Source organism: Passer montanus, unplaced genomic scaffold (genome assembly GCF_014805655.1).
Source record: "Passer montanus isolate IOZ18808 unplaced genomic scaffold, ASM1480565v1 scaffold32, whole genome shotgun sequence".
Lineage (NCBI taxonomy): Eukaryota > Metazoa > Chordata > Aves > Passeriformes > Passeridae > Passer > Passer montanus.
Window position 1 is genome coordinate 3,178,024 of NW_024367930.1, and position 14,041 is coordinate 3,192,064.

The 14,041-nt window shown below is 41.3% G+C and overlaps 1 protein-coding gene across 1 annotated transcript in view; it reads right to left on the reverse strand.

Annotated features, from left to right (window-relative positions):
• The window catches only part of EGFR (epidermal growth factor receptor), a 157,483-nt gene that overhangs the window by 18,208 nt on the left and 125,234 nt on the right, over positions 1–14,041 (reverse strand). Inside the window, exons 15-19 of the mRNA XM_039715099.1 lie at positions 13,002–13,159; positions 7,611–7,646; positions 6,186–6,327; positions 4,410–4,532; positions 3,114–3,212 (exon numbers count right to left, since the gene is read on the reverse strand). Of these exons, the coding sequence (XP_039571033.1) occupies positions 3,114–3,212; positions 4,410–4,532; positions 6,186–6,327; positions 7,611–7,646; positions 13,002–13,159 (558 nt within the window). The remainder of the gene's footprint in view (positions 1–3,113; positions 3,213–4,409; positions 4,533–6,185; positions 6,328–7,610; positions 7,647–13,001; positions 13,160–14,041) is intronic.

Sequence of the window (14,041 nt, forward strand, 5' to 3'; positions counted from 1 at the left end):
ACTGGAAGCTGATGGGATTTCATAATTTTGAGCACCTAATTGAAAGGGTGATACATTTTATGAACATGTGTCATATGGCTTTTTTCTTCACAGACCATTCAATGAAACTGACTGGAAATCAGTATTTTTGAGAATTCTGCTCCCCTGTCAAGGTTGGTACTAACGCAGAAAGTCAAAGCTGTCATCTAGAATGTGACTGAGAGTCTCTTTCTTTAAGAGACCATGTTCTTCTTGACCATGTTCTCCATTCCATGTCAAACCAAATAGATTAATAATCAGTTCACTGCTTTACAAGCTTGAATGCTTTTCTTTAAGTAACAATGGTGAAAATGCTGCGCTCAATTGGAAAAGCTTGCTTAGACTCATATAGCAATGTGAATTATACTAGAAAGATACTTGGAATGTGGGAGCTCAAGCATTACAGACTCTTTGGTCAACTGGAATTTTGGGGTTTAGTTTCATAAATATGTGAAAAACTCTTTTTTTCAAATATGGGTACACCCTGTGTAGCTTTAGGTGCCTATCTACAACACCCAAGATACCTCCTCTTCTTTTGTTCTTCTGTGGGAAGGGAAAGACGCCTTCAGAGTTTGGTTCAAATACATTATTTAATATGGCCAGGGGATAAAAATTCCTGATCTCATGGTTTTTTAATGCAAAAACTACTTATAGATTGAAATTTGAGATCTGTATTTATACTCAAATCCATGGTCAAGTGCCAGCTCAAAGAATGGATTCCAAGGGAAAAAAATTAGAGCTGCAGTTGTTTGGTTTCTTTAACTAACTTTGTGTCTGATTTACAGTATGTCATATTTAGATATTTTAGGAGTGATTTGATTGAAAAGCAACACAAGGGGAAATGAATGGTAATTATGGTAATTTTGCCATTCAGTGAGCAGGTCAGCATCCTGATTCAGTATCTGGAGCAACTCCTACTAATCACCCTTTGGCAATTCAGGCTAGCAGTCCCCCAAAGCCTAAAATCATAGCGAAGACACGAATAGTGCAAGGGAAAGAGCAAATCTGCTCTTTCTAAGAGCTTAAGAAAATAAATACCATAGCACTTTACTCATCATCTAGCAATGTTTCACAGATGTCACATAGCTCCATAGCCGGTGAGAACTATTATTAAACAAAGTTATTAAGGCAGTGACGTTTAAGAAATAAGCAACCCCAATTCTTAAGCAATACTTTCTGGCCTCTGTGTTGTTGCCTAATGGACCAGCCTAAGCAAAACATGATGTAATGCAACCTCTTTTGAGGTAGTAGTTCTGCATTTGTTATCCTTGTTTCAGAGCCCTCAGGATGAAAACGGCCTCCAGGCAGACAGGTTAAATAGGATCTCCATCAGAATTAGTAAGAGCTCGTCTGCCTACTGCATGATGTGGACACACCATTGAAAAACAGCCCTCTGCCATGGACAGTACTGACTGTGTGGGCTAGCTCAAGGAAAGATAAAGCAGCAACCCAATCTGCTATTCACTTTGTATATATTTGTGGCATCATTTGTTACAAATTCTTGCAAATTTGTTATCCAATGCTCATACATAAGCAGAGACCAAAACAACTTCATTTCCCTATGCTTCCAAACTGAGCCATTGTAATGATGAAGGATGACTTGCTTCCTGCAGGGATTCAGATCCATATTGTATTCATTTTGGCAGGGCAGGGTGGGGGGAAGACTGCAGAGGAGGAGCTATTCTCACTGCCCATCTGCCACACAGCCCATGCGGGTCTGACCTGGGAGCTGAGCACCAGGACACTGCAGGAGTAGGGTGGGCATTTGGGCCACACAGCCTTCAGTGAGCATCCATGTGCTGATCATCTCCACCATTTGATACTGCAAAGGAAAACAGGCCGCCCCCTCCTCCTTGAAAAGCAGAACAGAGCTATTGTGTGGTTGTGGGTCCCTCTAAGTAGCCCAAGACATTAAAGTGGGTCTTTGTTTCAGCTGTTTATCTTGGAAATCTCTTCGGGTGCGCTCTGACCTGCTCCAAGTATGCTTGGTATTTAACAACAACCTTCTGAATTAACCCTACCCTAATAAAGTCAGCCAGAGCTTGCCTGGATTATTAAGAGCTAAAGCTGCTATGCTTGTTCTATACCTAGTGCGATTCCGTAAGACAAATCATCTTCAATTAGACATTATTATCTTTGAGGTTCCAGTGACCTTGGAAAATTGGTTGTGTAGCAAAAATCTGTTTTGAGAAGTGCTTTTGAATCATCCCTCTGGCTTCTTTCAGTAGTTTTGTATTTTTTGAAATTTAGTTCTGACATACAGAGTTCCATCAACCAAATTATCTAAAAATTAACAGGATTGGAAAAGCAAGAGCTTTTTGATAAGCATCCTAATTCGAAGGAAAAAATAATGTGGAGATTTGCTACAGAAATTTCTTTTAGAAGAGAATGCACTTTGATACCACTCAAGAGCACACAGTCCCTGCACCTACTGCCCTGTCTGGTGATCTTGATCTGCTGTAGGAAGGATGAAGTACTGTAGGCTTTTAACTAACCCTTCCTCCAGGATACATGCCTTCAGGAATTTAATGCCATTAAGTCCAAAGCATCCTTTGTGAACGCTGTGTTATGCTCCTTATCACTGTGAAGAGCAAACTGTGGGGCAGAGCTCAGGGCAGGCAGCTGAGCAGCATCTCTGCCAGCTCCTCAATGCAGGGAATGCCAGTGAAGGGAGGAATCACAGTCTGGTGAGGGGCAGGAATGAGGGCCACATAGGTAGGGACCTGGGAAAGGGCTGATTCATAAATCATAAGGTCTGTTGTTATTTGACTTAGTTGTACCACTATAATGACAATGAATGCTACAGCTTAAGGCCTGAAATATCAGAAAAAAGAAAAATAATTACCTGTAAATGTGTGGTCCTGACTACTCCTTAGGTGCTACCCCACAAGTATAAAATCTGTATTGGGATTGGGTTCATGAGAGAGACAAAAGCATTTCACAGACTGGGCTGCAAAGTGCAGAACTTTTAGATGGACAATTGAGTTTAGGATACAAAATATTTCTTCCCACACAAATTCCTGAAACCCCTTTAGTTGTTAGAGAAAAAATCCACAGACCACTGGCAACTTGAGAAAACAAACAGGAAAACTCACATCAAGTATTTCCTTGTTGGCTTTTGGTGATGTAGCCTCTCTCAACTCTTTAATAGCAACAGGAATTTTAACCTTCTCTCCTTCTGGGATCCAAAGTCCCTACCAAAAAGAAGTACAAAGAGTTATTCAGTCTCATACCTAACAAGTTAATTCTCACAGTTACACATATATTTTACATCTTCTGAGTAGACTTTTAAATATTCTGAGCAATGGAAAGACAACAAAAATATGCAAAAAATCTCTCTTGTGGGTATTACCAAATTCCTGTTAATGGGGTGGTACTTCTTTTTCAGTCACCTCTACCATACTTTCTTGAAAAAACATGTTCATTACTATGCCTGTGTAAATAGCCCAAGAGATGCATAAAGAGCAACATTTGTGGATGGAAATCTAACTAATTAGAGCATCACAGCAACTGCATGTGCAAAACCTTGCCACTTCCAATTTATAAATCATGGGATGAAAATAATTAGCATTTTCTCATTAAAACCAGATGGCACCTATACTGTACAAACAGTCCAGTCATACACATGGAGAGGTAGGGAGTCTATGTCCCACTGGTGCAGTGCTCTACATCTGAAGTGTCAGGAGGCCATTTAGGTGGCAGGTCAGCAGTGTGGCACCGGGAGGATATGCTGCTGAAATGCCCATCAGTGCAGGTGCACATCTTTTTGTGCCCCTGAAGTTCCTAATTATAGCTGGATGTCTGATCCAGAACATAGAGCTTTATGAAGAAATATAGGAAACTACAGTTAATGGAAAAGCCTGAAACACATATCCTGAATAAAAGGAGGAACTTAATGAAGAAGCACAGAGGATAAACAAACACCAAGAGAAAAAATAACTTGTGAATCTACACAACTGAAGGTGTGAAGACACTTTCACACATCTGAATCAGTTCTAATGAAAGAATGATTGAAAAACAGAAAAGGATCTCAGATGACACAGAAAAAATGGTTTTGCACTGAGCTAACCACAATGCACTTCTTTTTCTTCTTAATATTTACAGTGGGACATATCTGACTGTGGTAGTTTTAAAGTCATGATCTTTGTTCTCCAGGTTCAGCAGTATGACTTTGGTAACATTTTATGTAAACCTTCTCCTGTTAGCCAATTTCTAACAAAACTAATGATGATTGAGTAATCTCTCTACCCTTCAATAGATAGATACATGCCATAAAATCTAGTTTAAAAAAAATCTACACAATGATTGAAGCTCCCAGTTCTTGCTTTGTTTGGGCAGCTTCTGCAGGAGGGAACAGGGTGAAGAGGGGAATAGAAAAATGATGATCTTACCTTATAAACAGTGCCAAAAGCTCCAGAGCCTAAAACTTTGACCTTTTTAAATTCTGTTTCCTTTAGAATTCTCAGATGAGCCTGGTTTGGTGCCTCCCCACTGGGTGTCAGTGGTTCAACAAGCTGGTGAAGAGAGAAGATGATGTTAGAAGGTTACACAGTGTGGAAGGTTGAACACTTTGAGGAAGCAAATAAGTCCTTCCTTTAAAATAATGAACATTTGATTCCATGTGAAGTTTTTGGGAGGCCAGTTCTGCTATGACTTGCAGGAATAAATACCTGCTCCAAAAATCAAGCATAGAGTGGCAGGTGCCATTTTGAAGGAGAATGAAGGAATACCTCTTCTCAAATGGAGGCTATGACTACAAAGCCTTGAAACACATGGCATGAAAAATAATGTAATTACCGCAGATGCTAAAGGAGATTATTTTTGTTTTGAACTTGTGAATAAATTATTAAAATGTTTAAAATAATGGGCAAGAATCACCTGCAACCTTTCATGTCTGCTCTTGTTTAACTGGATAAAATTCCCATGGTACCAGTGGTTCCCTCAGATCACGCAGTGTACAAGCAGCAATTGAAACTCTGACAGTGGTTCTTTTCTCAAAGAAAAAGGATGTTGAATTGCCTATTGATTTTTTCAAAATTTTATCTTAGCCTTGTTGCACGTTGTGGTAATGCCCTCTAAAGATATGTAACGCTTTTATGATGCATAAGTCAGCTTTTTCCTTAGTGTCTTCCCTTCTGTTTTTTCTTTGAATAAAACCATATTTAGCTAGATTCAATCTGATTTTAGAGGACCAGCAGCCTCTCTGTTGTGATGAAATATCCTCATTTTGAGGAGTCCAGAGGGTACAATATGAGCTGAGCACAAATTGAACTCTACTATCACAACTGCAGAATACAGCAGTATGTAAAATATAGTTTCATAGTGCAATGAAAAACAAGCCAGCTTGTCTTTTTCTTTTTTTTTGTTTTTTTTTAAGGACATTAGCAGCTGACTCTGCAAAGCTGGCAATTACAAAATGAAGCTGCAATTGGGTTTTTAGCAGAATATTAAAAACAATTGTCTAATTTGCTAGAATCAGACTAGAAAGATAACGGGGCTAACCACAAAAGAGCAGCTTCCACACAGGATTAGGAATTTTGCTGTATATGAGGTATCCAGAGGGTGATGCTGTAATGCACACAAAAACAAAGAGCAGTGCAGAAGCCTTGTTCATGCCTAACAGAGTGAACCATTCACTTTGATGGCTTTGTGGACATTTTGTGCTAAAAACAAACCAAACACTTCCTCAATTCCTTTCCCTCCTCTCCTTTTTTTCCACAGGATCAGGCACACACCTGATCAAAGGGAAAATATTTTCAAAAGCACCCCAAGCTGCCACAGGAGCCTCAAAGCTTGTCTGGAGGGACTCACGATATGAGGCTGAAGGTCTACACAGGAAGGCAGTATGGATCAGCCAACACACTGCACCTCAGCCTGAAGGTGTAGTTTTTTCTGCCTAGACAATCTCAATGACTTTCCTTGGGATTGAGACATCCAAATCCCTTAAATATTTTGCAAATTATATGCAGAGGGATCAGCTTTGATATTGAGAAGGTGTTAGGTGCATGCTGCTCCTTTCCTGAGGAGTGTGGCAACTGCCGCATTTCCCATCCCGAGGGATTGCTGAGCTACACGGATGCAGGATACAGATGCAGGGTGCTTTACGCCTCTGGCACAAGGAGGAGGAGCCCACTGGACCAGATGAAGCGGGGGCTGGCAGTGCTCACCTCCCTCTCCTGCAGCAGGCGGCGCAGGGTGCGCTTCCTGACGATGTGGCGTCTCCGCAGGTAGAGGCCGATGCCCAGGCCCACCACCACCAGGCACAGGAGCCCTCCGACAACACCGGCGGCGATAGAGGGGATCTTGGAGCTGCAGCATGGGAGGGGAGGCAGAAAGAGAAAAGATTCTTAGGTGTTAGATTTTAAAGAAGCCCTACAGAGGTTGCAGGAAGCCTTATGTTTTGATCAAACAGACTCTGGATGCTCACATAAGCCTATTTGACATTTCAGATTTTTGGGCACCCGTATTTTTAAGTCCCTCATCCAGTAATCTGTTCAAAGTGGTGCTTAATTTCCATCTGGGCTTAAATCACAAGTCTTCATTCTTCCCTCAAACTCACAACTTCCCTCATAGCTTAAGTGAGGGGACTTCTCCTCCATCCATCAAACCCACCAAGTGCATGAGCATCAGATCTGTGCTGCCTATGTGTGCCAGCTGTGGGCAGCCCACATGTGATCAGAGACATGAAACATGTGGAGAGAAGGCCTCTCAGAAAAGCATACACAGTTGTGATACCAGCAGTACAGCTGATATCTCCCCATATTGAAGGGGAAAAGGGGCACGCTGTAAGGGTCACAGTGAACGTCAGATCATTGGTCTTCCTTACAAGTACAAAGGTATTGTGTACCATTCCCACTGTACACACGGACTGCTGCCTCTTTATTAGAGCCTGGGTAATTGCAAATTTAACTTGAAAAGGAAAACCTGTTTTCCCAGGTTGTTTTTTGGTCTGTACTTAGAGATTCTTCCCAGCATTTTTCTAAGTTGCCCCAGGGATTGCTATTAAATGCAGTCAGTTTTTAACAGTACTTCTAGGGTGAATTTATCTTGCCATAGCATGACTTTGTGGCCAGAAACTAAATCACTCTCAGTCAGAGAAGACTGTTTGCTTGTTGCATCACCTTGAGTACATCATGAAGCCAAACAGTGTGATATAAAATGTAGACTGAGTGTCATGAATGAGAATCCAATGGGGCACACAGTATTTGGAGATGTACAGGTCACAGGGCTGGAAAAGACCCTCTGCATCTCTGAGTCTCCTGTAACACGGGTAACTGTATCAGTCCTAAACTTATCTCTCTCTGTCCTTAATCCTTTCTTTTTCCATCCCTTCCTTTTATTCTTCAGCAACAGATGGTCTCACCTTGACAAAAATCGTAGGCAGAACAAGATTTTGAAGTCTTGTGCCAGTAGCAATATTTCTCAGTTCTTTAAACCATTTTTATAGCTCTGAGCCTGCTCTAATCTGTCACTTCCCTGTGAACAGCTGAAGACTTTAGTCCCAGCCTTGCAGTGTCCAGTGTGGAAATGTAAACACACACACATACATTCCTTCCAACTCTGCCTTTAATTGTAGCAGATGAAATACTCACCCATTTGGACAGCCTTCAAGACCTGGCCCTTTGCACCTGTAAAAACAAATGAACGTTACAAACATAGTAGCTCTGGCCTACATACTTCTGTAATTCCAACTAAGAAGAGTGCTACTGATTTGAAAGTTTGTGTTTCAGAGCAGTTCAAGTGTTAACATAGGAATTTATAATAGTCATACACTCAATTAGATATCAGTCAACAACCTTGCTCCAAAATCTTTTATCTAGAGAAATAGCTACACTGCATACTTAGTTTAAAGAATGTTTTAAAACAATTTTTTAGCATGTGGTAGAAGTGGGGGAGGACATAGATACACAAAATTCACAGATTCCCTATCTCGGTGCAGAGCCCAGAGCTGAATGTGGAGGAGGACAGAAGTAGCTGCCTCCTCCTACACGGACAGAAATACATGTGGAAACATGCCATTGCAGACCCTCCTGCATAATCCTTGTTTCCCGATAAGGTAAAGATTTCAATTTCCAGACTTTCCATTTCAATGGAAAAGTTGGGTAGCAGATACACGGACTTCCATCAAAAAATGGGACTTGACAGCATTCTCTCGGGCTACAGTTTGTTGGCACATGTCCATGGTATTTTTCCTTTAGAATCCAAAGTCTTATATTACTGGCAATGTAAACAGGTACAATCATTATCCAGGGAGCCAGGAACTCTAATAGCAAGTCATTCACCCTCCATTTGAGTTTAAAATGCTCAAAATTTTGGCAGCGCAGTGAGAAAAAAAAAAACCAGATGAAAACACAGTGACTGTGTTCACTTGATGGTCTAATGAGTGTGAGAGGCACAGTGCTTTCCTCAAGTGCTGCTGGGCTGTAAGATGTATGCTCTTCATGGGAATTGTGGTCTTTGTGGTGTCTACTGGGGAAGGGGAGCATTACTGAGAGAGTGACATCACCTCTAGAAAACAAAGCACAGGAAAGGAGTAAAGTCCAGTTTGTGGTATCCGCTCCCTGCGCTGACTTAAAGAAAATGGATCATCCCAAAACAATTCCAGAGGAGGTCAAATAGGGGGTAAGGAGTGAGCCCATGCCTGGAAAACTGCTCTGGAATCCCTCTCACTGACAGGAGGAAGCAAAAAAATTTCAAAATGCCAGGTAGAGTTGCACATCTTCTCTCGTAACTTGGACTACGTCTGGGGAAGGAAGAAGTGAAGCAACTACTCATTTTATTGGGTTTTAGTTTGTTTGTTTGTTTGTTTTCATTACTCAGATCTTCCCTTGTGTATTTGTCTTGTTTCTGGGCCAACACAGTGCTCCAAGACCCAGCATCTGGAAGGTCTTGTAAGTTCACTGGGCTCCCATGCAAGAATGTGCATCCTGGTGTCCTGGACATGCTGGAAGTGCTGTGCATACCAATTCCCGGATTCCGAGTCCTCAGCCTTGTTAGCTTTCCTACCAGTATACAGCTTGCTTTGTTTGCTCAGTTGTGCAACTAAGCACAGAGAGGCTGCATGCGCAGAGCAGAGCCACCAGCTCCCTTATCATCATGGGAGGCAGATCTTGCCTTGGGCTTCTCTTTTCAGGTGCTCAATGGAAAACTGATCTAGGACTCCAGACCTCATCCAGTCATGGTCTACCTCCCAGATATGAATTTGTAATGCAATAAAACATGTGCAGTGCTCTTGATAAGAATGTGAAATTAGAAGACCTCCCCTAATTTCAGAATATGACTACTGTCCCTCAAAGGATGTCTTCCTCAAAATTCTAGTTTGCCATGCTACTTTAAGACCACAAGTTCTCTATGTGCTTCCTAACAGCAAACAAAGCTGGCTGAGGTAACTGTAGCTAGAGTCTGAGGAATGACTGACCAGTTCTTCTCTTACACATCAAAGTAGAGGCAGGAGAATTGGAGATTTTTATCAGTTCCCTTCCTTTTCCCACAGAAATCCATCAATATCAAGTCTTGTAGGATAAAGGTTTTTGGGAAGAAATACGGAGATCAGCTTGTGCTTTTCAAATCCCACTTGGTTTTCTGATTAATTTCACAAGTCAGAGAAGAAAAAAAGCCCATAAGAATTATCACTCCAGGACTACATATAACTATCTTTCTTAATGTGTAATTTTATGATGACACTCTACATAAGTAACCCAGATTTTATGGAATCTAAACAATCACGTTTTCCATTCCTGAGTAATTTTTCTTCTGCTTACAGAAACCAAATTGACAAATGTGACCTTATGTTATGAAGTAACTCAAGATCTTATGGATATATAAGATGAATATAACAGCAGTTCTAGTCCTAGACATATTTCTCTACTTATTGGAAAATTAGTCCTGTGTACAGCTTCTGAAAACTACTTCATCCTGAACTACAAGTTTTACCCGTCTATGTAAATATTACTTGTCCCAGTGCACACACAGCTGTTTATTTCCTAAATCCATTTACTCGGACCTATAGTTCCTAATTTGATGTAATACAGTCAAGTTGTTATGACTGATGGCCTTTCAGAGGGGACTCGCACTATAACAGCCCAAGTTACTTCCCAATCATAAAAGAAATGGAAAACAATTTTTAAATGTTTTGAAACTTTACAAAAATTTTACTTTGTCCTTCTTTTCTAAGCACCCTTCCAAGAGTGACAAAGGCATAGAATTTGTGCTGTGCTTCTGCAGCCTTCCCTCTCAGATCCCCTGGCCACTTTCTCATCTCCCCCAAGAATCCCTTAGCATTTAAAATGAAGACCGGTGAGACACAGAGTCTTGATAGCAACTGTGGATGGAGGCAGGATGTGTGAGCCAGTGGTATTGGCTACAGCAGTGGCTTCTTCTCCTTCTTGCTTATCCATCCTCGTGGCTGTGTCTATTTCCTGCACTTTGTGAGACTGGCAAGGGAAATCCTTCAACACGGATCAGATTAATTAAGATGGTGAGTGTCTTTAATTGATGAACATATGGGGTAATTCCAGAGCTTTTGAGATGTTGCTTTCTTTATCGTAGCATATATTCTCAGCTGCACTAGAGGCAGGGCAAAAGGAAGTTTGTGTACAAAATCCCCAAGAGAATACAGGAGAATTGGGAGAGAAGGGGTCTTTTGAGCTAAGTAGGAGAAAGCATCCTTCATTCTGTTTCCTAATGAAGGCTGAAAAATGGACTCAGCAAAGAAAATGAGACTCAAAGGAATTCTTCATGGCATTGCAAAAGAAGCAATGTACAACCAGTATGCATACCTAAAGTGAAAAAATGAAATTCCTGACACAACTCAGCTGGGAAGAGAAGGCTTTTACTTGAAGCTTCTTCAAGTAAAGGAAAACAGAGAGAGATCCCGGGAACCTTTGCTTGCATGACTACTGAAGTCAGCAGACTTAATCATGCTGATAAGATTTTGTGGGCTCTGGCCGTGAAATTGGACAGGGATAGAAATGATAGTTGCTCCTTGTCATGCAGGAATCGCTGAGACAGTGGTTTCTAAGGATGCAAAAGCTTTGTGAGACAGATGTTTTCCACCCACTGCTGAACAGATTCATTCCCACAGCAAAATGAGGGAAAGGCGTGAAGAGAAATGGCATTGCTGATGGATTGTCTTCAGAGGGACAATGCTGTGCCTGACTGCTTGTTCCCATATTATAACCCTGACACTGGCTCCCTACTCATCCATGGCCACAGATGTCTCATCTGTATAGCAAATATTGCAACACTACCTCCTTCCAGCTCTCTTGAGCTCTTCAGTGATACAACCTATTTCATCTGCCACATTTGGGCATCAATTTGAATTGGCCTATTGAGCAAGTTCACAATGTAACTGATGCAAACTCAGCCCAGCTCTTTCATGTGAAAGATGAAATTGATACTTCTTTTTATATTCTGCCTTAATAACACAGGGCCAAATAAACTGAGGCATATGTTGGGTAACCCTCATTTTAAAAAAGTCTCCTTACTGTAACCTCATCTTCCGCCTGACTCTTGTGGTTCCCCCATCCACTGCTAAAGCAAGGCAAGAATTGACTTCTCTGATCAATTCTGCTTGGGAAACTTGCTTGTGAACTAAGAGCCACTGTGTGGCTTGTTTTACATCCCTGTCTGGCAAATTATGTTCTACAAATCTGCATTCAAGTATAGTGTTTGATCTCACTACTGAGGCTGCACAGTGAAAAAAAAAAAGCCTTGTTCAGATGTGGTTGTTCATTACACTATTCCACTATCAGCTGCATTTCCATGTGGCCAGTTAGAAGGAGGATATCAGACCACTGTGGCCAGTTCCTATCAGTAGGAACTACTGAAGAAATTAATAAAGAGCAACCGTATTATGATCCCTTTTCAACTGAGGACATTTCTTCCTGGGCTTGCAGTGGGAAGCCCTGATAAGCCTTGTCTATGACCACAGAAAAAGCAAGGGCTGTAGCTGTAAATCGTGGCAAATCCAGCAAGCTGGTATAACTACTGTCTGAAATCCATTGCACTGAATTTCACTACAAGCACTAGAAAGGGCTGTTACTTGCTGATTCCACCCTTCAGCTCCTTTTTCCCACCAAGGTGGGGAACTGGCAGTTGGATTAGCTAACAATGTGATGGTTGGTTTGAATATGTTACAATTCCGCTCTTGCAACATTTATTACGGGCTTATTATAGAAAGATTTTGGATCAGACAGACTTGCAGGGTAAAAAGCAGAGGTCTGTGAAGGAAAATACACCAAACATGGGCTTTTTGCTCTGAAAGCATCACAGTCCAATAACCAGCTCTCAAACCCTAAAACCTTTTCCTGTGCATCTCATGTCTTTTGTAGGTTGGAAATCAGGAGACAAGACCATTACTACTTTTGATGTAGGTTAAACAATCACACCTTGTTGCAGGTTGCAGTTTAAGCAACCATTTTAAAGAGGAAAAAATGGCCGATATAGATTGGATTTACTGTGATTCTTGTTAGAAAAGCCACACTCACAAGGCTTTAAACTCAGACCAAGTGCTAGCACATGGAAAGAAGGAAAAAAAGAAATTCATCGTGTTAACCCACTGGGATTTCCCTCCTGAAAGTTGAAAGGTGCACAGAAAAATGGGCTCTGGGAACCCAGCATCCACAAGATGTCACTGATGTTCCTCTCAAAAGCAGAGGACACATCAACAAGCCAGGTGGGGAAAGAAGTGGTGGGTGAGTCCTGTAAAATTCTTTCAAGTTATCAAACAAGCCTGTTTCAAACCCCTTAAACTATTTTTTTTCTTTCCTTCTGCATAAAGACAAAGTACCACTGACCATTTCCTACTTGCAAAGTTTGCCACACTCTGCTTTCATTAACCATGTCCTCCTGATCTCTCTTGCTCCCTGCTAGTTCCTCTCAGTGGTTTGACATGGGACTGTCAGGAGGAGAAAGAGCTTGAGACAAGCTGTTTCTCTGTTTCTTTTCTTCCCTGTCACCATTCAGTCCCAGGTTTTACTCACCCCCGGGTGCAGTTTGGATGGCAGAGCTGGCAAACATTATTCCCATCAGCATATTTCCAGACGAGGGTGTCATTCTCACCCAGAACCCCTGCTGGGCAGGATTTCACACAGTGAGGGCCATCTATGAAATGGGCACACTTCATGCAATTGTCAGGGCCCTGCAGAGAGAAACGACTTGTTTATAATTCCTATTCAGGAAGAAATTCAGAAGATAAATCTAAATGCCTTTTACTGCTGGAAGTTTTCAGCATTGTCTGGTTTTATTACCTTGCTACCTGATATTCTTGCAAGCAATTCCTCTTGCAGGATGGACCATACAAAAGACAGTTCCTGTTGCTTAAAGCTAATATTTTCTTGCATTACAATGTTGCTTCTTTTTCACCTCTGCCTTCTGTCTGCTTGGAAAACTTGTGTTTTGCATTTTAAATGGGGAAGAATTTAATGACACCTTGATAAGGGACCAGTTGAAAAGCAGACAGATTGGTTGCTACCTGGTGCAATCTACTGTCGCATAATTTAAAATAGTGGATATAGACCTCTTGATACCTCCCTGAAAAACTGGAATAAAATCATTATTTTTCTGGTTTCTCAGCACAGGTTCTTTCCTCTGTTAGGAAGAAGCATAGGATGATGAAGGCAGCCCAAGGAGTCCATTTTTTTTTTCTGCTTTGAAAAGCACTTAGTTTGTATTTAAAGGTATTGCCTTAGGCCATTTTTGACAGACCTGTTTTTATTAAGACTGTAACAGCACCATGAATGACCTAAATATTTTAAAGCAGGGGAACCACCAATTGTGGGCCAAATTCTACTGTGGAGAAAAACCAGACCAGATCCATAGTGCTGGTTGTAGTGGGACAAAAGTAAGACACGCTATAGGAAGATTATTTTAATCACTGTAATGTCTAAGGGCCACTATAATAGACTGATTAGTAGATGCTAGGCAAATATGGAACAGGGGGTCACTCCTAAAGGAGTTTATAATGTAAATAGCATCCTTGAGGCCATGGTGCTAGGAGGGAGGATGGAAATGCTTCACATTA